The following is a 23,971-nucleotide window of genomic DNA, read 5'->3' on the forward strand; positions in this document are numbered from 1 at the left end:
AGCAGAGAAATACAGCCATTTACTCATACACTGTGGGAGCCAGGATTCAATACCCCCACTTCTCTCTGCTCCTCGCTTTCAAACTCCAGCCTGGTGTCTGCCAGCCAAATCCAACCAGAAGCCGGAAAATTGGGGGGTCGACCCACTGATGCAGCTGCAAAGGTAGGGGTCGGGGGGCAAGCTACAGATGGAAAAGGCAGGTAGCTAACTTGGTGGGGGACTTGACAAAAGCAGTAGAACAGGTAATTCTATTCAAGGTGTTCTTAGAGGGATGAGCTGGAACAAGGACACAGAGAAAGGGAGAAGGAAGTCCCTGACTGCACTTCCAAGATATAAAAAACGGCAAAAAGGGGGTAAAAAGAAACTGCTTTGTGGGCTGCTGGGCGTGGCTGACTCAGGCCATCATGAAGTGCCGGAGTGGGATACCCCCACTGGCCATCAATGTGAAGGAAGGGTCCCTGCAACCCGCCCCAAGAGACACTTCACAATCCCCAAAGCTCCTCACTGCCTCTTTGCCTTCCCTATTCCCCAGAGCCTCTTCCTATAGCTCCTGCTTCTCCCCACCAGAAGGGTGACTCAGTGCAGAAAGGATCCTGCTGGGTCTCCCACCTGCCCCCCCACCACCTTGAACTCTTATTTTAAATATACCTTGAATGTTTAAACACATTTCCACAACTTCTTCAAGCAAGCCTGGTTTATTTGACTTGGTCTTGGAATCTATCATTGCTTTACCAAGTGGTTCTTAAAGTTCAGCAAACCTGAAATTGCGCAAACCAGCCCCTGGATGGAATGACACCTTCTGCTTCCAACAGCCTTCCCACCTAGGCCAGCTCTGCCAGCCACTTGGGCCATCGCAGCACCTGCAACTGATGTCCGTACAGAGCAGACCATGTTCAGAAGCCATTCGAGAGGTAGCGTGTGATGTATTTTCTCCCATGTCACTTGCTTGCTCCTCAAAAGACTCAGGAATGCAGTCAAGAAAAGCAGCAGAAAATACTGCCTGGAGTGCCATTATTTCCCAGTTTATAACCTTGGGCAAGTTCCTGAACCTCTGCCTCACTCTTCTCATCTGCAAAATGGGAACAGTAACAGCACTCTCTCATAGGGTTATTTATAATAGGGAACCCATGTACACACTTGGCCTAGTCACTGGGAAGTGTTACCGACTGTTAGTATAAGCGAATCAACGTCATGCTTTGCTACAGTGTGATATGCTACCATTTGTGTAACACCAAGGACAAGGACAGTGATAATCTTATTTGTTGCAGGGGAAGGGGCAATGGACAGGCACACATTAAATCAGACAAGGTACCATTTTATTCCTTATAAAATATATTTCATATTGTTGCTGTAAAAACATTACATTTCACATTTTTTTAAAAATTTTTTAACAGTAAAAATAATACTTGGAAGACAGCTGAGGGAAAAGGCGCCAATAAGACAAATTCACAGATGGGATTTATCTCCTTTTTTTTTTTTTTTTTTTTTTTTTGCCCCTGGTAAAAGTCAGAACCTGGGATGACCAGAAAGTAACAGGACAGATTTCTCCCAGCAAATCAGAGTTTCCACATCCAAATGAATATTGTTCTCCAAGGAGTCAAGCTATAGACTCACAACAACGTGGCCGCGGCTCAAAACACTCTCTGAAATCACACAATTGCTTTCTGAGCCAATTTAAAAGTCACACGATTGAATCCAAGCTATTTTACTTTAAATGGTCCTTTTGCTTTGTACCTGAGACCTCGCTTGGCCACAGATGCCATTCGCTGGCCTCCCTGGGCACTAAATGAGTGTCGAGCATCCTTAAGGTTGCTTAACACACAGCCCCAGACTCTGAAGGTGATTCCAAGAAATATTCTGAAAAAAGTCACATCGCTGGAATAAACAGTTTCCCAAGATAACTGCTTTGGAAATCAGTCCGTTTCTAAAAGCCCACCTGCGGCACCTTCCTTCCATCAGAGTCTGCAGCCCGGGTGGGCTGGGAAGGAGGGAGATAGAAAGATGCAGAAAGTAGGTGTGATCACTGGGTCAGTTCCCAAGCCACCCTCACCCTCCAAGAAGACATGAATGGAGCAACCGCGAGAACAGAGCACGTGTAAAGAACCAACACGACAGCCACAGGATGGCAGCGTGGGTGAAAGGGAGGCAAGGAGGCCGCCAGCGCCAAGGAGGAGAGGGGGCACGAGCACAGGCAGGGAAGCGGCACCAAAACCAAATAACAAGAACAAAGCAAAACCACCGTGGTTTCCAAACTGCTCCTCCCTTTATTCCTCCTTGCTTTCCTGCCCTGTATACCAATGGCATAAGAAGCCTGCCACACAAAGAGAAAAATCCGTATATCCAGTTATATCTACACGGTCCAAACTGGGGGCGGAGGGAATTCAAACAGCTTTCTCAAGACGAGACGGCAGTGAAAACTCTGACAGAGAGGGGAAGGGAAGGCCCTCCTGTGCCCACGCGTAAGAACACGCCCTCCCCTCCCCATGAGGATCTGAAGCTGGGGATCGTCATGGGAAGCAAGGGGGTCAGGAAACACCATCGGCAGCTGCCAGCTTTTAATTCTCAAGGAGGTCGAAGGGACAGGAAGGAGAGCCCTGCGCCAACTCAGGCTAGCCTGGCTTTGAGCTTTACCAAGAGACAGAATTCCATATACATTTTTTTTACGCAGTTATAAAAATATACCCCATCACCAAAGACACCTGTGCATAAGTGTCCGTCCCTTCTGTCACCAACCTAGGGCACTATACCCTTCCCAAAATCATGCCCCTACTGCCAGATCTACAGATTTTATAACACTCAAAGTGTCCTGCATTAAAAAGCACATGTCTATTTCCTGCGTGAAGGGGCCAAGGGAGCCCTGGTTGCCCAGGTATCTTCACCCAGGACTGGGAGGACAGCCTCGATGATGACCAAGGGGTGGGTGCTGACACTCCATCCCAGGACAGGTGGCTGGGTAGGATTCCCTGAGCCCCTGACGGCTGGGACATAGAGCCAGGACTTGTACCCAAGGCAGCTGGGCAGCGGGCGGTCACATTCCAGCAGGCCCTGAGGAATCCCCACGTAAGTCATGCTGGGACGAAAGCGAGACGCCGAAACAGAAACATGAGCTGCCGTCCGGGCGTGGCTCACTCTGTCATCGCGCACGGCTGGTTGGCATGGCGCTAAACTCCCTAGACCTCCCTCCTTCTCCACAAGAACAGCTCTGCTTATCGACCTGCACGCAGCCCAGGCTCTCCTAGATCCGCAGAGGCTCCAGAAACACCAAGGGCCGAAACACCAGCAGCCACTAACCCAAACCCACGTCTTCCTTCTGTCATTTCCTCATCCTGATGCTCACGGGTGCAAGGACTCTCCTTGGCCTTCCTCATCCTGCTTTCAGGCAGCAAACAGAAATGGGGAAATCCCTGGTGGCGCCAGGAGACAGAAAGGAACCTCCAAGAACCTCCCTGGGTCTCTCCCGGCCACCCAAATAAAAGGAAACTTCAATCAGCAAAGGCTTCTGAATACATCATAAAAGAAAACAAAACATTTCTGAGGCGTCCGTTCCATAACTGGCAGGAGGAGGCGTCAGGAGGGCGCTTTCTCAGGTCAGAGCCGAGCTTCCAGACGCTCAAACCCTCCAGGAGTTCCTCCAGGAAAGAGAATGGTCAAGGTAGTGTTTAACTGCCACATTCCAAAAAGTGAATTCTGATCAGCCTTTTGGCTCAGCTTTTTGGCAAGTCTTTTAAAAAACCTCTTTCTCTGGGCTTTAAGAAGCCATTTAATATTCGTTGGGGTGCAACCCAATGTCTGAGGGAACCCAGATTTACGTTGTTGTCACCAAGAAAGGGCTTTCCTTTGACTTCCATGCCGGGTGCTCAGACAGGGAACAGGAGGTACCCTCCGAGAAGGGCAAACCCCTCTTCCCCTAGCCGGGCAGTGCTGTGCTCTGAGTCACCCATCAGCCAGAAACTCTTTTTTTTTTTTTTTTTTTTTTTTTAAGAAAAGTAAATTCATCTTGCTTACAGTCCTTTCTGGAAGAGTTGAGAAAGCAAAGAAGTCACCGACTCAGCAGGAAGCAGAACGAGCTGTTCCTTCTTTTGATACACACAAGCTAATCCCCTAAAGAGCGGGGATGTGGGAAACGGAAGGTAATTAATTCTTTGGTCACTGGTTCACTGCTGAATACCCTTGGTCAGTTCTGGCCCTCTCCTATTTTAGGGGGAAAAATATTTTTGTTTCTTTTTTTAAAAAATAAAATGTTCCCACAATGGGAGAAAACTGCTTTAAGTGTTACACCTTAGCCAACAGAGCCCGAGCTCCATGTTTCCGCTCTTTCTCTTTCGGTTTCTGCTGAGAACTGGTGACACGTCGGCCTCTTTTCAGTGGCTGCTGGCAGGGCCAGGAGCAGAGTAGAACCTGCAGCAAGGCTCAGTCCAGGAAGCGCTGGCAGGCCTTCTTCCACCGGCAGGCTGTGCACCACTGGTCCCGGTGCTCGATGCCATACACCTTACGGCACTTCTTAGCCTCCCCTCGGGCTTTCCTGCAGAAAGAGAGGAATGCAAATCGAGTCCCACACAGGTGGTGGGCCCGGGAGAGCGGCCAAGTGGGACTAGGAGAACAAGCAGAGGCCGAAGGGGCAGCTCCCAGCAAAAGCCAGCAGGACCAGGGGCCATAGGCTCTGAGGACCAAACAGTCAACCCATCTGGTGTGTCCACCACCTGAGCTCCTCTCAGGGGACTAACCCTGGTGACTTCATCTGGGCGGGGTCGGCGTCCACACCACCGGAGACAGGGCACAGAAACCAGAAGGCAGGGGATGACAGCGGACATCTCACCTGGCACCACTCTGGGCCCGGGGTGGAGAAGTGACGATCAGGTGAGATTTCATCACAGGTGCTGGCTGCTGGGGCTCGCTGAAGCTTAGCGACCGGCTCCGGACCTGGGCGTGGGGAGAGGGGCCATGAGCAGAGGGACAGTCAGTAAAGGTGAGGGAGCCATCCTGAAAGACAGGCAGCCACCCATCCCCAGCTCCTTCTGGTGCAGGCGGCCTTGCGCCTTCTCAGGGAGAACACTCTAGCCAAGGGGAGCTCTTGGCAGGAGAGTGAGGAAGGAGCAGGCCTTCATGCCATACTCAGGACCCAGCCGAGGACAAGGACAGGGGGCCACTGGACCTGGCCCCCTCTGAGGCTCTCCCTGCAGGGGACTTGGACAGAGCCGCCATGCCTGGAAGCCTCGCGCTGCCTCAGTGGCATCACTGGCAATCTGATTTACAATGTGACACCGCCCTGCAGGAGATAACTCAAGACCAGCGCCTGCTAGGTAGAGTTCCAAATGACTTCCCGCTGACTTGAGTTTGGGGTCCACCTATGGCCCTTGTCGCCAGTGGCCTTGAGACTTCTGACCCAGCCCACACAGCCTCCACATTCTCCCCCTTCCTCTCCTCTCAGCATTAAAATCCTAAAAACACCCACGGGCACTAGGGGCTGATGGAGCACTGACCCCAGCCTCGCCTGGCGATTTTCTTGGCAAGAAACCTGCTTGCTCTGGACATCCTCTACAAGCGCCCCCTTCCACCTCCGCGAGGGGCTGTGGCCAGATGGGGAGTGCCAGGGAGGGGCGGCACAAGGAGACCTTCAACACGTTTAGGGGATGGAGGCAAGATGGCCACATCGACCTGTGGCCAGGTGCCCTGTGCCCAAGGGATGGCCTCCAGCCCTGGGATGTGTGGGAGAGCCCTCGGCCATAACAGGCCCCGGCCGTGCTACCAGCACACTCACCGGAGAGAGGGAGCAGGCAGTGGAGGGGGCGGCAGCCCAGCTGACACTGGTGTAGATGTGTGGTGAGACAGGGATCTGGAAGGACGGCAGAGCCTGCGGAAGATGAGGGTGTCAGCCTGGATTCTAGCTCAGGAAGTGTTCAGAGTCTGCCCACAATCCCCACAGCCTCAGGACGGCAGCAGAAGGTGCATCTCTGCATAAGTGCCATGACCAGCAAGAGCTGGGACACACCCGGCTTTCCCGAGGACAACACTGGAGTATCATCCAGTGGTTTGAAGTAGTCTCCTTATTGCGAGGCTCCGATCTCATCTTGGAACCCTACCCTCAGAGCTGGTCTACGTGCCAGCCTCATGACTTTATCACTGCAGAAGATTTAACTTCTCAACTGGATCACCTACCAAGAACATGCCACAGCAGGTGCCAAAAGAGGCCCCAAGCCTTCTGCGTCTTGGGGGCATGGCTGGGATAAGATATGGGATCCCCCAGCAACTGCTTGAGAGTGGCAGTGTGCTCACGGGTATCCAGGTTCAGGGCTATTTGTGAAAACACAAGTCACATGTCCGGGCCCCGTAGGTCAGCCAGCGCTGCAAGCGGGTCAAGCACGAAATCACTAAGCGGCCACTCATTCTAACAAAGAGGAGGGCTGGCTCGTTTTGTAAAGGCTTTCTCACTGAAAGCGATACCTTTTAATAACTAATTTGCAAATTGGCCCAGGGACTGGTAAAATCAGCACAAAAGAATTTTAAGAAATATCAGCACACAGCAAGCTGCGTGTTCCCTGAGTACCTACTACACACTGGGAAGACTGTCCTAAATGCCACCCTCTGTGGTAAGTTTCTCATCCACACGGGCATAATAGGTTGGTCCCTCTGGTACCTGCAACATCTTCTCATGCCTCTAGTAATCAGTACTTTCACTGGTTATTATAATTAACCATAGTTACATCTTCATTTCTCTCGATCTGAACCATGCCCTCCACAAGGGCAGGGACTAAGTCCTCTTCTACCCGAAAATCTTACTTAGCCCAATTCTTGGCCCATAGTTAAGTATTCGAAACATGCATGCGGGACTGTTTCTCCATGGAACACAATTCTAGGACCTAGACATCACTGTAGGAAGCCCAACGACACGACTCCATCCTCTCTTAGAAGCAGAGGTGTGACAATGTCCCCGCCCAAATCCATCGCCCAGTTACTTAGGGATTCAGCTAGATTTCTAGTAACCACTCATGACAGCTGCCGATGTAGATAACTCCAGGAATTCCCACATTTACTGAGCAGTGAATTCGGTTTCGTTTCTTTGTAGAAGATATTAGCAATTTGGCCAAAGGGCTTAGCCTTCCATCAGGGTGGTGGGTAGCCTGTGATCAAGCGGGCCCGCGATGAGTCAGCAAGAGCCTGAGCCTCCAGCGTGCCCCGCCCCATACCTGGTAGGCATGATCAGCCTGAATGTGCCAGAAGGACCCAGGAGCTGACTTGCTGAGAGCCCCTGAGGGCAGGGAGGACTCCTGGCCAGGATGTTCTGGGCCGGAGGACTGAGCTTTGTGCAGAGGTGGTGGAAGAGCGGACAGAGGCATGCCGGTCATGCTGGGGGTGGGAGTTGGCTCGGTGGTGGGAGTCCCAGGGACCAGGGTGCCCACAGCAGCAGCAGCAGCGGTGGCAGATTCCTCCTTCATCTGCATCTCTGTGTAGTAGAAATCCTCCTCCCGCTTGAACTGATCAGAGTCCACCGTGTCCCTGTGTGAGAGGGAGATGCGGCATAATCAGGGGTGCGCTGCCCCCTTCAAACCTAGCGGGGACCGCGGTGGGGAGGAAAGTGATTGCTTGAGGCCACCCAGCAAGTCAGGGACGGAGCCCAAGAGAACACCCAGGAGCCTCGCTCCTGACAGGTGTCACCAGGATTATGTGCTGCACATCGATGGGAATTACTTTTCCTGGCACCTAAGGCTCATCCTCTCTCGGAACATGTACCAGCCTCTCCTCTGACAGGAAGCATCCCACGCTGAGCACGACCGAGAGCCCTCTCTGGCCCCACCTGCCTGCAGTCACGCTTTCTCCCCAGGGCTGTGAGTCAGCTCCTACCACTAGCAGCCTGCAAAGTCGCTGTGCGCAGAACACGACCCAGGCACCAGGGTGGGGCTAGCAGAGGCCCACTCCCAAGGAGGAGTCGGTGGTGCAGTGCTCGGCCACTAAACATCTTGGAAACGGGGTCTCACCAGCAACTGAACCAAACGACCCCATTTCTACCCAGAACTAAAACATCTTGCTTCCTGCAGTGAGGCAAGAAGACACATCCCCAAGATGGACAGAACTCCCTTCCCGTCAACAGCAACAATGTTCACCAGGATGTCTTTCTCAGGCGGCCAGGAAGAGACGCCAGGGGGGTTTCCAGCAAGCCACGTTCCTGAAAGCACTGTGGGCTGCGGGTCACAGGGACCTGGCAGGGTGGAGGGACACCTGCATGCGACCCTAGGCTAGAGGCCCTGGGCTCGCACCTACCCCAGGTGGAGGGCTTTGATGTGTCGTTTGATGCCCACAATGGAGCGCAGCACTTTGCCACAGTTTGGCCACAGGCACTTGTACATCACCTTCACAGAGTTCTAGAGGAAAGGAAGATGGGGTGAGTGGATATGTCTTTCTCCTTATCCCTCGCTCATCCTTACCCAGTGGGGACTCAAAGTGGCTGCTGTCCCCGGCCTGACCCAACAAAAACCTCCAGGAAAGGGGTTCTCTGGGACCAGAGAAACTTACAACCAGGGGCTAGAAAGCCCCAACCTAAGAGATGGTCCTAGTGGCCAAGAGCGGTGCTCGGTGCTATGGCTAAGACCCCACTGGAGGCCTCTCCCACGCAGACCTCTGCAGGAGCACAGGAAAGAAGGCAGGGATTGGGGTGGAGACTAAAAGGGAAGAGGCTTTAAATAGGAGGAGTAGAATCCTGGGAATATCACCAGGTAACAGAAGCAGCAATAGAAAACCGAAATGGGAGTGAACCCAAGACTATGTAAGGCCTGCAGGGTCCCCTCCCTCCATGGCTGGCTGTCCCCACAGAGACATCATCCACTCAAGCCTGGGCTCCCACTCACACCATAATCACATACCTTTCTTTTTCGTGGAGCTGGTTCATCCAACAGGAAAGGGTCAGGATCGGTCTCAAAGCCATGATCAGTTTGGGGAGAACCAAAAGCATCCCCCAAATACTTGGGGCTGGCCTGGGGGTGGGGGGGCGAGGGGGTGGAGACACCACTGCTCCCACTCCAGTGACCGCTGGTAGTGCTGCTGCCGCTGTCCGAGACGTCACCGCTCTCCTTCCACGGGTCACAGGCCGCACGGGAAGCTGGCCAGACGAAGAGAAGATGAGAGGACGCTCACAGGCTTGTCCCTGGGCGAACTCTCCCTTCTGAGCTTCGGTAAACACGGAGAGGGGTTCATTCACGGCAGCAATTTCTCTTGGTAGAACTGCTCTGCCCTCGCAGACATTTCCTACCATAGCCACCTGGTCACCACTGACCAACAGATACACACTGCAAGTTCACTTTGTATAGGATTCATACATAGAGAACCTAATTGAAATTTATTTCTCTTTTTAAACAAAAAATTTTTTATATATGGGGTCTTGCTATGTTGCCCAGGCCAGTCTCAAACTCCTGTCCTCAAGCGATCCTCTGGCCTCAGCCTCCCAAAGTGCTGCCTGTTTCTCACTTTATACATTAAATAAAGGGGGGATGGGGATGGAGAGGGGCAAAGCCTCTGCAGCCTCCAGGCCTGGTTGAGAACAGGCACACCCAGTGTTGGGTACCACCCGGAGCATCTTCCTACAGCTGAGGCCAGCTTAAAGGTCTTCTTGATCAGCTTTCCTGAAAAATGCTTTTCAATCATCTAAACCCAGACCAGTCCATAGAAACCTAGGCGTGGAACAAACCACTCAGCCTCTGCAAGTCTCGGGAGGGTGCGCAACATCTCCCAGTGGCAGCTTCAGCCCAGGTGGAACCTGCTTTAATCAGGAAGTAACATGTCTGGAGGAGGAAAGACAAGCTCTGCGAGCAATTCTGATCATTGCAAGGTGGCAGGGGGCTTTTGTGCCTGACATGGCCCTGAAGCAGCTGCCGGGCTCCTGAATGCCTCTGAGCAGGAGGATGAGCATCAGCAGACATGGGGAATCTTCCGTCTTTAAACAGCACATCTGCAGGCTGCGGAGGCCCAACCCGCACTCTCTCACTTCTTGGCCAAAAATCCAGGTCAATTTATAATATAGGAGAATCTGAAATTCTGGTATGTGGAAATACCAAGAGAGAGGGAAAAAAGCTACCTGTCCTCAAAAGCCCCAACTCTCAACAGGGGCGTTCCACAGAGCCCCCTAACTCTGCATTCCAAGGTCTACTAGCACATCCCTTGCAGCCAGGATAAAATCCTGCTGTCTTTCTCTCCTCCTGCTCATAGTCCAGACTCCTTCAATGCTAATCAGGGATCTACCTGGCACAGGCTCCCATCTTCCCTTGTTTCCAGTCCAGACTCTCCTTACATCTCACATCCTAGAAGCAGCCTACCCAAAAAGAACGAGATGGAGGAAGAACTCTTCCCTCCCCAGATACGGCTGTCATGTCTCACAGCTATCACTGTCCCTTCCATGAACCAAGAGATTACTACATCTACATGTGTGCTTTAAAAAGGGTACATATTCAGGGCAGTACACAAGAATCATTAAACAGGCCAACAGGTGAAAGACCCACACATGTCCACTGATAGGAAAACAATCAGGGAGAGAAGGGCAGAGAGCAGAACACTACATGGCTACGTCTAGGATGCTCAGTACTCGGGGACAAAGGGCAGGTCAAGCGGCAGGCACACCCTACAAATGCGGCAGTCCTTCCCTCCAGGAACCACTCACAATGGCTCAAACGCATGAAATCTGTATGGCAGATTTTGACTGGCACACAAAGGAAGCAAAACATAAAGCAAAAAGTTATCTGTAAGTTATAAGTTAATGTATAAGTTATAAGTGACTCCATCTTTGATCATAAGTTTTTCTAGGACACAGGCAATAAATACTCATTTTATAGCATGAAAATAAAGTACTGCTCTACAAATGCATGGCACTGAGACCTTACCAGTGAACTTTTAAGAAATATTTATAATCCTGTTTTCTACACACAGACATACAAACACACATGCCATCCTAACCACACAGAAACCAAAGGGACTAGGTGGCGTTTGTGCAAATAGTATCCATGACTCTCTTAGTCAAGGTTTTGATTGTCATTGCATAGACCACACTTTGCAGAACACTTCAAGATAATTAGGCCAAGGAAGCCTTATATTTCCACTGACTTCAGCTATAAGATAAAAAATATACTGTCATCAAAAAAATCTTTAATAGACAATAAATTTGTGTTTTTTGTTTTTTGTTTTTTACAAAGGGACTTAAAATTATCAAGATGATGGCCTATCAGTGAGATGCTTCTACGCTGATGTGCACTTGTGTATGCATGTATTATACATACCCTCCTGATGGGAACTGGAGTCAATAATTTTCTTTTCTTTCCCTTTAGGACACTTTCCTGATCTTTCCACTGTTGACCCAACCATCCAGATCTCCTAAACTCTCCTGAGAACTTAGAAATTAACTCCTTTCCTCTTCCCTATTTGGCTGTGCTAATAGAGCAGGCATGCAATACTAGGCTTCACAGCTAGGTGTCCTCATAGTACAGTGACTTCCTTTGGCAGCCAACTTTGAGTCACAAAAGTAAGTTTTCTCTCTCCCTTATGTTTAATTTCTATTTAGGGAGATTCCTTATGAGGGATACTTATGAAGGCCACTTTCCTCCTGCTATGTACTCAGAGCTAACTCCATATTTTCCTGTAAGCTTATAAGTAGCTTGCAATTCAGTTAGGCGTCCACCAATGAACAAGTTCTTCCCTGGGAGTAAGGGAGGCCAGCCCTGCCATGAATTTCCCAAAAAACTTCAGGTTCACTACCAGTCTTGCCAAACTACTGACAAATACCCAGCAACCCTTTTTTCCCTCATATTATTGATAAAGTATTTTGGGGTTGCAACTACATAAATTTTGTTTTAATAAATTTGCCTTGAAGTCGAACCTCTGGTTTTTATTAAGCAATTAGACTTACTTTAGAATTTAGCTCATTTATTCCGGGTCCTTGTCCTGTAGGCTCACACTAATTTATGAGGCTGAATTAGGCATGTGGAACGAGGGCATGAATTTTCTCAGGCCACTAGGAGACCATTTAGCATATTTCTTACTTTGCGAACTAAATATTCCTCTATTGGCCTCATTCAGGCCCCACCGAAGTGCTGGGCTCAGCCACTCCCATGGAAGAATTTACTCCGCGGGCCACTGCGGCTCAGTCCCATGTTCAACCATCTTCACAATGCACCAGGAAACTCCTCCCCAGGTGAGGAAACTGAGGGAAAATAACGGATGCGTCTAACTCCACGGCATGCAGCCGGTCGGAGGTGCCACTGGGAGGAGTCCCTGGAAATTCTGTTGCCAGGCCGGTGACATAGGCAACTAGCTGCTCTACACAGAGGATGTCTGTCGTGGGCCTCTGTCATGCCCAGAACTCAGCTGGGCCCCGCTTGCTCACCAGAGAAGTTGGCCTCGGTCCCGGGAGGACTCTGCACAACAGGGCTGCAGGACAGGGACGTCAGCACCATGGCCGCCATCATCTCATCCATTTCCACTGCGTCCGACTTCCTGGATTCACATGCATGAGTGGAAAAGGTTACTTCCCAGCACGGCAGGCCCATGGTCCTTGCAAAACGAGACACTGCTTCTGGCTGGTTTCACATGATCGTCTTACACTTCTGGACTGACCCCTCCAAGTCCCCCCAACTCCAATCAGCCAGTGTGTGCTCAGATCATATAAACTAAGTGAAACAGGAAGGTCTCCCCTTCTCCCTGGGAAGTACCCATTCTGAGTGATGCTTATAATATTAGGCAGCCCCGGTGTGAGCCACTGGGTCTTATCCCACTGTGACGCCCTGAGACAGCCCTATTCTCCCGTGACTTTGCTGCCAAACTCTGCAGCTTAAAAAGGAGAATTGTATTTAGGGGAAAGAGGATAGACTCAAAATGAAATGAACACGGGGACAAAAGACACCCACTGGAATTCAAAAGCACAACAATTACCTCCTTTCCTTGTCCCACATTTAAATTGAACAGGGAACAATTATATACTAACCACCTTCTCCCACCCCTCCCCCAAGAAAAATGGTAAGGCATTCTGACAGCTTCTGAATGTCAACAGAACCTACTACCCAAGCCAACGTGCAAATAAACCAGAAGCACTAAAATAAATCTTCCAACACAAATGTCCATGCTTTCTACAGCCGAGTTCTATAAAATGTTACACATAATTTTTTAAAAATCCATGTATCACTACACTATTTGGAAGTAAAATTCGAGCTGTCTAGGAGTTAATGCTAAAGTATTAGGAAAAGTTAGTCTGAAATAAACTTCTAAGTGGTCTGTTTCAAAGGGCTGTCTTAATTTATTCCTTACAATTCAGGTCCACTAAAATATGACTTGGGTTTGAAGCAGCAAAACCAAGACTATTCATACATCAAACATTAAAGACTATCAATACATTAAACAAATTAGCATCTCTGTTTTTGTATGATCTTTGAATTTTCATTTCCATATAACAGAAAAATAAATTCTTTGCCTGCATTTCGCTGAATACACCATCGCAAATATCGCTGCTCTGATCTGGTTTCAAAATACTGGGTCTACTGTGTTTTGTAGCATTCATAGACAAACACAGAGAGGTGAGATAGGGTGTGACTGCTTGCACATCTTATATGTAAGACAATTTCAGTTGGCAGATTTTCTTTTTAAATCTTAAAAGATCAATGTACATAGAGCATATAACATAGAAACTAGGATATATATTCTTAGAAAAAAGTCATATCACAAAATTCTAAAGCAAAATACATTCTTCATTCAACACCAATGGTTCTGAATATCTAAGCTAGGGGTAAGCATGCTGTGCGTTGTGGACCAAACGTAGTCTGCTGCTTGTTTCTGTAGGGTTTCGAGCCAAGAATGGTTTTACATTTTTAAATGGTTTGGTTTTGTGAGTTTTTTTTTTTTCTTTTTTCTTTTTTTTGAGATGGAGTCTTACTCTGTCACCCAGGTTGGCTTCAAGCAATTCTCGTACCTCGGCCTCTGAAGTAGCTGGGATTACAGGCATGCGCCACCATGCCCAGCTAATTTTTGTCTTTTCAGTAGAGACGGGGTTTCATCATGTTGGCCAGGCTGGTCTCAAACTCCTGACCTCACGTGATCCACCCACCTTGGGGGCTGGGATTACAGGCGTGAGCCACCACATCCAGCCTGTTTGTTTTTTGTTTTGGTTTGGTTTGGTTTTTGTTTTTAGAGCAGAGTCTTGCTCTGTCTCCCAGGCTGGAGTGCAGTGGTGCCATCATTGCTCACTGTAGCCTCAACCACCTGGGCTCTAGCAATCCTCCTGCCTCAGCCCTCTAAGGAGCTGGGACTACAGGCAAAAGCCACCAGGCCTGACTAATTTTTTAATTTTTTTTGTAGAGTCAAAGTCTTGCTATTTTGCCCAGGCTGGTCTCAAACTCCCAGCCTCAAGCAATCTTACCAAAATGGTGGAGTTACAGGTGTGAACCACTGTGCCTGGCCTAAATAGTTTTAAAAATCAAAAGGAGGATACAATTTATGGACATGTGACACAAGAAAAGTATATAAAACTGAAATCTGAGGGTCCACGAATGAGGTTTTATTGGAGGACAGCCATACCCGTTTGTTTCTGCATCACCCCTGGCTGTTTGGACACCACAGCAGAGCTGAGCAGTGGGGACAGAGACTGTTTAGTCCAAGAAGCCTAAATTATTTACTATCTGGCCCATTCAAAACAAGTTTGTTGACTCCCGATTTAAGCCAGTTCTTCCCCGTCTCTCATCATAAACTATGACCTGATGTAGTTTAAGCACGAGAGGGGAAAAAATAGCCCTTTGCCCAGCCAAAGGTACACTGCCCATATAGAGCTATGGAAAAGAAAAGATGCCATTCTGGGCCAGGCAAGGTGGCTCACACCTGTAATCCCAGTATGTTGGGAGGCCGAGGCAGGTGGATCACTAGAGGTCAGGAGTTCGAGACTAGCCTCATCAATATGGTGAAACCTTGTCTCTACCAAAAAATACAAAAATTAGCCAGGTGTGGTGGTGCACACCTATAATCCCAGTTACTCGGGAGGCTGAAGTGGGAGAATCGCTTGAACCCAGGAGATAGAGGTTGCAGTGAGCCGAGATCATGCCACTGAACTCCAGCCTAGGTGACAGAGTGAGGCTGTCTCAAAAAAAAAAAAAAAAAGAAAAAGAAAAAAGAAAAGATGCCAAAGATTCCCCTTTTCTGTGTCCCATGTGTCCCAATATCTTGGCACCCAGACGCCAATGACACCACATTTCTTCCACACCGCAAGGCAGCCCACACCCTCACACCACACTACCCATGTGACTCTTAAAACCCAATTTCTTCTCCTACACAAACCTCTTTGGGACATCAATGTTCCTGGAGACAGGCCTGTAGGCCAGGGCCTGGGCTCCGGGCTCCAGGGGTAGTGCCTGGGGACAGGGGCCCTGCAGCTCCGCCAGCCACACTTCCTCCACCCTGCAGGAGACCTGCAGCTTCTGCTCCAGCAGCCAGACGGTCACCTGACCCTCCATCCAGCTGTGCTGCTCCACCAGTCCTGTGCACTCTTGACCCCGATACCACACATAAACCTGTGGGAAGAGGGACAGCAGCCAGTGGTCAGCCCTGGATGGGTCTCACCCTGAAGTTCTCAAGCACCCCACATCCCAGGAGCCAGGGTCTGCCTGCCACGAACCATGTTCTCTGCCTCACTCATCTTTTATTCAAGCAGATGTTCCCAGGTACTCGCTTCCCACCTGAGTACTCACACAGGCCTGATTCCTCCCAAGGCAGATCCTTATCAGCTCTCTAGACTGGCAGACAGCAAACATGTCAGTTTCTGTGACTTTCTCTGAATCTAGAATCTGTACTCATGTTCCTGCCTTCCTTGCCCCAGATGCACTGCCTGTCTGCTGGTGCCCAACTGGCACTCCGAACTGCTCATTATCCTGCACTCAGAGGATGCTGAGTCCACCTGGGGACAACGTGGCAGGGGTACAGAGGCAGGTCAACCTCTCACCAGGGGGACCTGGAAGTTGGCAGGCCACCTTCCCTCACAGGCAGGGAGGCCTGGTGCGCACAAGCCTTGGCAAGGAGACAGAGGTAGAGTCCTTATTTAGGAGGCCTTGGGAAGGCAACAAAAGAGAACTCCAGGCACCTGGACCTCATGATAACATCAGACCCAGGGCCCTGGCACAGGGGCAGAGACGCTGGAAAAGGAAATCCACACCAAATCCAACTATACAAACATCTCTGACTCCTCAAAGTGTCTAAAGGGAATTCAAAGACGCAATGTTCTTTGACTCTCATAAGCCTGAGATGCTTTCCTTTGGTAAAGTTGTAAACTGAGGCAGATTAAGAGAAATGTGGCTATGGCCATCCTTCAAACTGAGGTTTTGAACAAGCCAAAGCCCACAGCATCAGATGCTAGATCTTGCCACCTTCTACAGACAACACTCTGGTAGAGAAGCCCTGGGTCTACTAACAATATCATATTCTTTTGGGCGATCTGCTGCCCAGACACCCTGTGGCTGGAGGGCAAAGGTCTGCACTCAAAACGGTGCCCAGAGAGTTTCCGGCCCGTCACTAGGGCACCCCAGCCCACCACCCCAAGACTCGCAAGATGGGACACCTGTCCATGTTGGGATCAACCTACCTTCTGCCCAGGCTGAAAGGCCACTTGCTGAAGGCCCGAGGTGCTGGGAGCCTTAAGGACTTCCTTCAGCTGCTCCTGGCAGGGGGTGTCATCGGAGGCGATGAAAGGCTGGGGAGCGGCCCCTTCCAGCAGTGGCTCCGAGGGTGGGGCGGCCGAGGGCCCCTCCGAGGCACTGGGTCCCAACACCCGGGCTCCCAGGAGGGACCGCTTTCCAAGGCGCCGGGACAGGACGCTCGCCATGCTGCTGCCTCTCCTCTCCTGCGGAGGCGAAGGGGACACTGAGGCCTCTGCCCATCACCTGGGGGAATCAGGAAGCTTTCAGGAGGGAGCCCCACACAGCAGGAGCCAGGAAGGGTCTGCTAAAGTAAGTGAACCCTTTAAAGTCAACTTTTACCATCCCTCCTTTTCACAAAAGTGATATCCATTCCTAGTAGGACAATCAGAAAATACTCTGTGTACACAGAAAAACAAACCACTCAGGAACCTGTCTCCCTGGGAGGCCCACTCTTCCTATACAGCAGGCCAGGCTTCCTTCTGTGCGTGTATTTACACTTTTATTTCTGTAAAAATGGGACTGCTGTTTGGTAAACTGTATTTTTAGTTAACTGTGTAAGTTTTGCAATATCATTCAATATTACTTTATAAAAACATGTTTAGAAGCCACTCAGCATTTTCCTAGGTGAACACATCATTCCTATTCTAATCTATTATTATTTCTTGTACCCAAAGGCTGCACCCAATGGTCTGCCGTCTAAACTTCTCTGCCTGCAGGGAGCATCCTCTGAGCTAAACCTCAGCACACACACATCAACCACGGCTTCCGTAGGGCAACTTCCAGGATACGATATTGCTGGGTCAAAGCCTGAGGACATCTGATGCACACAGATTCTCAAGCTCAGCTAGCTCAAAGCTGCAAAGAGCCATAGAAACTTAATGAGCTTGGCCAGGTGCGGTGGCTCACGCCCGTAATCCCAGCACTTTGGGAGGCTGAGGTAGGTGGATCACTTCAGGTCAGGAGTTCAAGACCAGCCTGGCCAACATCATGAAACCCTGTCTCTACTAAAAATACAAAATTAGCCAGACATGGTGGCGCATGCCTGTAATCCCAGCTACTCAGGATGCTGAGGCAGGAGAATCACTTGAACCCAGGAGGCAGGAAGCTGCAGTGAGCCGAAATCATACCACTGCACTCCAGCCTGGACAACAGAACGAGACTCAGACTCCAAAAAAAAAAAAAAAAAAGAAAAGAAATGACCCAGGCTCCTCTCATCTTACACTTGAAGAAACTAATGTTGAGCACGTGACTTTTTCAGGTGGCAAAGGTAGTTGGTGCAAGAATCTGAACAGGCCTCTCGAAGTGGGTCCCTACCAGGGGACCGGCTGACCCACAGCGCTCCCAGGCCTGACACCGCTGGCAGAAGGGGACGAGTTAGAACCAGTGCTTTGTAAATTCAGGTTGCCCTCCTCCTACAGAGCACACGCAGCTCCTCAGTTCCTAATCTCTGCTGTTCCAGTCCTCTGTTCCCTCCTATTCGCTTATTATGTGCAAAGGATATCCCAGGTGCTGTGGGGTCACAGCAGGTATAAAACACCAGGGTTTCCAGAGACCTCAGCATCAATGCTGACTGCCCCCCACCCCCCTACCACCACCACCACCCCCCCGCCCCCCCCCCCCCCCCCGCCTATGGGGCTAATTCCACTCAGGTGTGCCTCTCCCATCCCACCCACATCAAGAGGACACCTGTGGCACAGCTCTTAGCTCAAGCTATCTTTGAACAGTTCCATAAGCCTTCTTTCCTTTTCACCCTTGTCCAGAAGCCCCCCAGGCTCTTTCTGTAGGTACCACACCATCTCCACACCTCCCAAATCCTGGCCTCTTTCCAAACCATTCCAGCAAGGTATGTTCATGAACATCTCCACAGTAACAAAACAGAAACGGCAAAAGAATTCTAAAGGATAATAATAAATTAGCAAATACTGAGTAAAAGGGCAAAATGCTGGTTTTCATGAGCATTTTACACAGAAACTCAAGGGCTAGAATCTGCTGGCATAGTATCTCCACCATGAATTTTCCAGAACGCAAAGAAAATATTAATATGAGGAAAAGGCTGGAGTCACAGCACGCAGACAGAAATTCCTAGTTAGGTGTCTGGTAACTACATGCAATGACTCTCTCTCTGAAAGCTTCATTGTAACAATAAAAAGGGAGACAAATGCAAAGAGTAGATTCTTTGCCACTACAAAAAAAAAAAAAAAAAATGTATACCTAAGCTAAATTGGTTGGGTTTGGGTATTTTTTTTTTTTTTTTTTTGAGATGGAGTCTCATTTTGTTGCCCAGGCTGGAGTGCAGTGGCATGATCTCAGCTCACTGCAACCTCTGCCTCCTGGGTTCAAGTGATTCTCCTGCCTCAGCCTCCCAAGTAGCTGGAACCACAGGTGTGCACCACTACGCCTGGCTAATATTCTGTATTTTAGTAGAGACAGGTTTTCATCATGTTGCCCAAGGTAGTCTCAAACTCCTGAGCTCAGGCCATCTGCCTGCCTTGGCCTCCCAAAGTGCTGGAATTACAGGCATGAGGCATCGTGCCTGGCCTAAACTGGTTTTTAAAACACTGTCACCTACATACCTTCGTCTTTGGAGCCTCAGGCTAAAATGGAGCACCTCTAATTCTCAGTTCAGTTTCACTGGGCTGACAGGATCCAGAGGCGAAGCCGCAACGCCACGCAGAGACATGAGATGGCAGCATCAACCCGGAGAAAGAAACTACACCACTTTCTTAGCCAAAAAAAAAAAAAAAAAAAAACAACCTAATGGCCTCCCCACTTTCTAGAGCAGGAAGTTTGGGGTTTCTACCACTGAAAATGAAGAAAGGGTAGTATTTCCCAAATTCCTGGGCTCCCAGTCTTCAGACGGCGCCTGAAATGTTTGGCCAACAAATTCGGTCGATGTTTTTTCTAAGCCTTTTTCTTTTTTTAATTTAAAGACTGCTTTCTACTGCCTGTTTTGTTTGTGCCTGCAACCTTCCACGCCTGCCGGATCCGCAGGGAGTTGGTGAACCTGCTGCTTCTGACTGGATCCCTCCTGCCCCTTTCTCCTTTAACTGGCCAGAATTTCACACCAAAATACATTTTCTCATTGGCTTTATTTTAGTACTGCCAAATCTTAAGTTTTAAAAGCAGAAGAGAAAGAAGGAAGGGAAACTGTCTTTATTAAGTGCCTAAGAGGTACTAGCTTTCATAAATTGTATCTAATTTAATCCTCAAAAGGATCTGAGATGAACCAATGGTCTACCATTTCTGATGAGGTGACAACCTCAGAGGGTCACGGTGCCAAAGCTGCACACTTAGGAACTGCAGCCTTGGGTATGAACTCATGTCCATCTGGTGTCAGAGGTCACAATCCTGCCATGATTCTAGTAGGTGTGGAATCTCTCAAAATAAACCACTCAATTAAGTTGATTTTCATCAACTTGGTGTTTTTTTCCCTATGTTAGTGAACCTGATGGGAAAAACAGCTCCTGGCCAGGTGCAACGGCTCATGCCTATAATCCCAAACACTTTGGGAGGCCGAGGCAGGCAGATCACTCGAGGTTAGGAGTTCAAGATCGGCCTGGCTAACATGGTGAAATCCCATCTCTACTAAAAATACAAAAAATTAGCCAGGTGTGGTAGCGTGCACTTGTAATCCCAGCTACTTGGGAGGCTGAAGCACAAGAATCGCTTGAACCCGGGAGGCAGAGGTTGCAGTGAGCTGAGATCGCACCACTGCACTCCAGCCTGGGGGACAGAGTGAGACTCCGTCTCAAAAAAAACAAAAAAGAGGCCGGGCGCAGTGGCTCAAGCCTGTAATCCCAGCACTTTGGGAGGCCGAGACGGGCGGATCAAAAGGTCAGGAGATCGAGACCATCCTGGCTAACCCGGTGAAACCCCGTCTCTACTAAAAAATACAAAAAAAACTAGCCGGGCGAGATGGCGGGTGCCTGTAGTCCCAGCTACTCGGGAGGCTGAGGCAGGAGAATGGCGTGAACCCAAAAGGCGGAGCTTGCAGTGAGCTGAGATCCGGCCACTGCACTCCAGCCTGGGCGGCAGAGCGAGACTCCATCTCAAAAAAAGAAAAAGAAAAAATAGCTCCTGATCTAAAACTCTACACATCCATTTTCTCACATACTTTCATTCCTTGAAAAAATCTCTTCTCCACTTGCATCTTGGCCTCTTACCTACAGAATAAAGGTCAACGCTTTAGTCTGACCCTGCTAAGCAGACCAAGCCACTGTTAATCATTTAGCAGTTCGAGTTTCGGAAGACCTTTATACACATATTGCCCTCTGGCAGGGCATGCAAAGGGATAATGGGATCAACCCAAAAAGTCAAGGAAAACCTTAGCCAAGTTTATACTGGGGATTAATAGCATGGAAGGGGGAGAAATACAAATCTAGACTAATCCAGGCTGGGCAGCATCACCAGGCGTCACTTGATGCCTCGCCTGTGTTAATCAGCACACTCATGACATTTACAGACGTGGCTCGAGAGACAGCACAAGTAACCAAGAGTCTTCGGGGACTCAGAGCGAATGACAGCATCGGCGAAGGTCTGCCAACAGGTGGGTCGAGGAGCAAGGTTAACTCTGGGCCGCCTGTGACTTTTCAGGACCTCCTGCTATCTCACAAGCACTCCTGGGGTCCTGCCCACCTGGTGCACTTCCACCATTCCAGCGGTGGCCTCCTTCCAACCTCTCTCCTCCAGGATCTCCACTTCATTCGCTCCTCTGGTGAGTTCTTTCTTGGGAGCTATCAATGGTCCCTATAAACCAGCCATCCCCTAGTTTGCCATATGGTTCTGGAGCAGCCAAGAGAAATCAAGAAACACCTATTTCAGGGTAACAGTAACAGTAGTTCAACACACAGCCAAATCCCACTTTAGGATTTTACATTCTCCTCTTACGGAATTCCCTGACTGAAACATAAACTTGTGCTGAAGGCTTCTCGGGAAAGTTTTAACGGGATACCAAGCCCTCTTGTGTTCCTCACTCCCTACTGCCATCACCAACAGGAGGGATTGGCTACCCTAGATAACATCTTTCAGTCCATATCCAAAAGGAGTTAGCTCTTTTCAGGGCTCAGCAAACACATTCTGATGTGCTAATAGCCCTTAATGAGGACATCTGCCATCAGTTAAGGAACTGGAACAGGCAGAACAGTAAAACAAACTCTCTCTGTGGTTCAGGGTTGCAAACTGCTATTTGTCATGTAACTGTTGCTGGACAACCACATGTCTCAGCACACGTAGGCACGCCCCCACACTTGTGTGCGTGCACACACTCACGCGGTGACTGCGCTCTCCTACCACCCAGGGACACTGCAGCGAGCCATGATATCACCTAGCGGCACTTCCAGAACACAGGTCATAAGTCAAAGTGATTCACTGCACAACTCCTGGGGTTTCTTTTAACTTAAGAAGGGTGAAGTTTGGAGTAAGACTCCTATTTGCAAAAGCTTGGGTGCTTGCTACTTCTCTAATGAATAATTTCTAGGTCAACTGAGGGATATAAACCCTCCTGCCAAGAGCTTCAGATTCTCTGCTAAACTCTGCTCTCTGTATATTTTATTATCTCCACTGGGTATCACTGCAGGAACAACAGTTTCAGTTTTTAGATGTTTGGTTAATATTTAGCATATCATTCTTTATCTTTTATCAGAAAAGTGCCCATTTTTCCTTTAAATCTGTAACATTTTTATTTAAATTTTTCAGTGTGATGTTCTACACTTTGCAGGGCATAGGGGTACATGCCTATAGTCCCACTACTCAGGAGGCTAAGGCAGGAGGATGGTCTGAGCTCTAAATAAATAAATAAATAAACAAAGGCCAAAATGTTTGCAGTGAATGTTTGCATCTCTTATTTTACAACAGAACTCCATGGAGAATAAGATTCCCAAACAACTCATTTTCAGCAATTCTTAGCCAACATCTTTGCTGACAAATGCCATGAGTACTTGCAAGCATATTTATAAGTATATGCAAATATGTTTATGGTCCTCCTGGTTTGCAGGTCACCATTTGAACCTTGGCAGAAGCAAACTGTCCCATTCTATACCCAACTGCTACCTGGTGGCTGGTTCTCAAGCCTTTTTTTTCTGGTATGTCTTCCCCAAAGAAAGCAAAAAAAAAAAAAGACCCTTCGCTAAGCATACATGGACCTTTTCTTTGAAGAGACAGGAGAAAACTCCTCCTGGCTTTCAACAGAAAGCCAGGGCCTCAGCAAGAGCACCCAAAGCCCTGATCTAAAACTTCTGGCTCTCTGAAATTATCAGGTCCTGTGATCCTATTTTTAAGAGGGGTGTGGTGTGTACTTAGGATTTTCACAGTACAAGCTTCAGACACATGGCACTGAGCATATTGGTGATTGATTCAAGTTCTAAATCAGCTGGTCAGAGTGTGACAATTTGGATTCTCAGGGCATTCTAATTATTGTCTTTTTCTGAAGGTTTTAAAAAACTGGACTACATTGCATCAGTGTAGAATAGTTTAGACTACCAGTAAAATTAAAATGATGGAGTATCAAGATTGATAGGGACCAGAATAACTGTCCAACTCCCATTCAGGGCTGGAATGTTCTCGATGGCATACCCTATAACTGAGCATCCAGCCTTCCTATTACTCTAAGTAATAGATGTAATACAGTAATGGAAAGGAAAAAGAAGGAACCCCCAAATAACACTGCTATTTTCATATTCCAGCAGATGGGCCATAGAATCAGGTCATCTGATCTGCTTACAGCGAATTCTCTCCAGCAAATAATAAACAATCCTGATCAACAAATATTTCTGCTGGTCTGACTGCACAACAGTCATTCAGTCAAGTAAAAGAGACGGTTTCTGTTTGCGCTGCTGGCAGGAAAGCGTTTTCACAGCTCTACCCAGGAAAAAATACACTTCCCCTTCCTTCACACCTACCTCCCCATTTGCTCTCAGAAATGCAGTGCCTTTGTTCACGACTCTCTGGAGTTCACACTACCCTATTACACAAGACAGCTCTTAGGACACTCCTTGGCACACAGTGAGGGCTCAGGAATCCACAACCTTCTCTATTGGCACTGATGGGACTGCAGCCTCCTTAGACTGATCTTAAACAGCTGATCTTCCCAGGGGTAAGAAGAGGCCCAGATTCAAGAAAAATGTGTTGTAAGAAGGAATACCTGCTGCTGGCCCTAAAATGAAGGCAAAGGTGTCAAGAGCATTCGAACTTGCTTCCGAGACAGGGTTTCCTTAAAAACAGGTAGACAGAAGGAAGCAGGTATTAGCAGGACTATGCTGACAGATGTCTGGGTGAGGGGACACAGTTGTCCCGCAGCGTTTTTGTAAATGCGTGGGGCGCTGGGGCGTGCATGT

The 23,971-nt window shown here is 48.9% G+C and overlaps 1 protein-coding gene across 8 annotated transcripts in view; it reads right to left on the reverse strand.

Annotated features, from left to right (window-relative positions):
* Window positions 1-1,383: 1,383 nt before the first annotated feature.
* The window catches only part of ZNF395 (zinc finger protein 395), a 41,576-nt gene continuing 18,988 nt past the window's right edge, over window positions 1,384-23,971 (reverse strand). For 3 of the 8 annotated variants that reach the window (XM_009212760.4, XM_009212761.4, XM_009212762.4), the window contains exons 2-10: window positions 16,586-16,843; window positions 15,289-15,521; window positions 12,359-12,468; window positions 8,856-9,091; window positions 8,257-8,357; window positions 7,185-7,494; window positions 5,759-5,851; window positions 4,817-4,920; window positions 4,222-4,522 (exon numbers count right to left, since the gene is read on the reverse strand). In XM_009212760.4, coding sequence (XP_009211024.1) covers window positions 4,411-4,522; window positions 4,817-4,920; window positions 5,759-5,851; window positions 7,185-7,494; window positions 8,257-8,357; window positions 8,856-9,091; window positions 12,359-12,468; window positions 15,289-15,521; window positions 16,586-16,825 — 1,539 coding nt within the window. In that variant the 5' untranslated portion in view covers window positions 16,826-16,843 and the 3' untranslated portion in view covers window positions 4,222-4,410. Of the gene's footprint in view, window positions 4,523-4,724; window positions 4,921-5,758; window positions 5,852-7,184; window positions 7,495-8,256; window positions 8,358-8,855; window positions 9,092-12,358; window positions 12,469-15,288; window positions 15,522-16,585; window positions 16,884-23,971 lie in introns of all 8 variants that reach the window. The other 5 variants (XM_021942175.2, XM_009212759.4, XM_017961889.3 and 2 more) reach the window with 4 other exon arrangements.

This window comes from Papio anubis, chromosome 8, assembly GCF_008728515.1.
Source record: "Papio anubis isolate 15944 chromosome 8, Panubis1.0, whole genome shotgun sequence".
In the NCBI taxonomy this organism is placed as follows: Eukaryota; Metazoa; Chordata; class Mammalia; order Primates; family Cercopithecidae; genus Papio; species Papio anubis.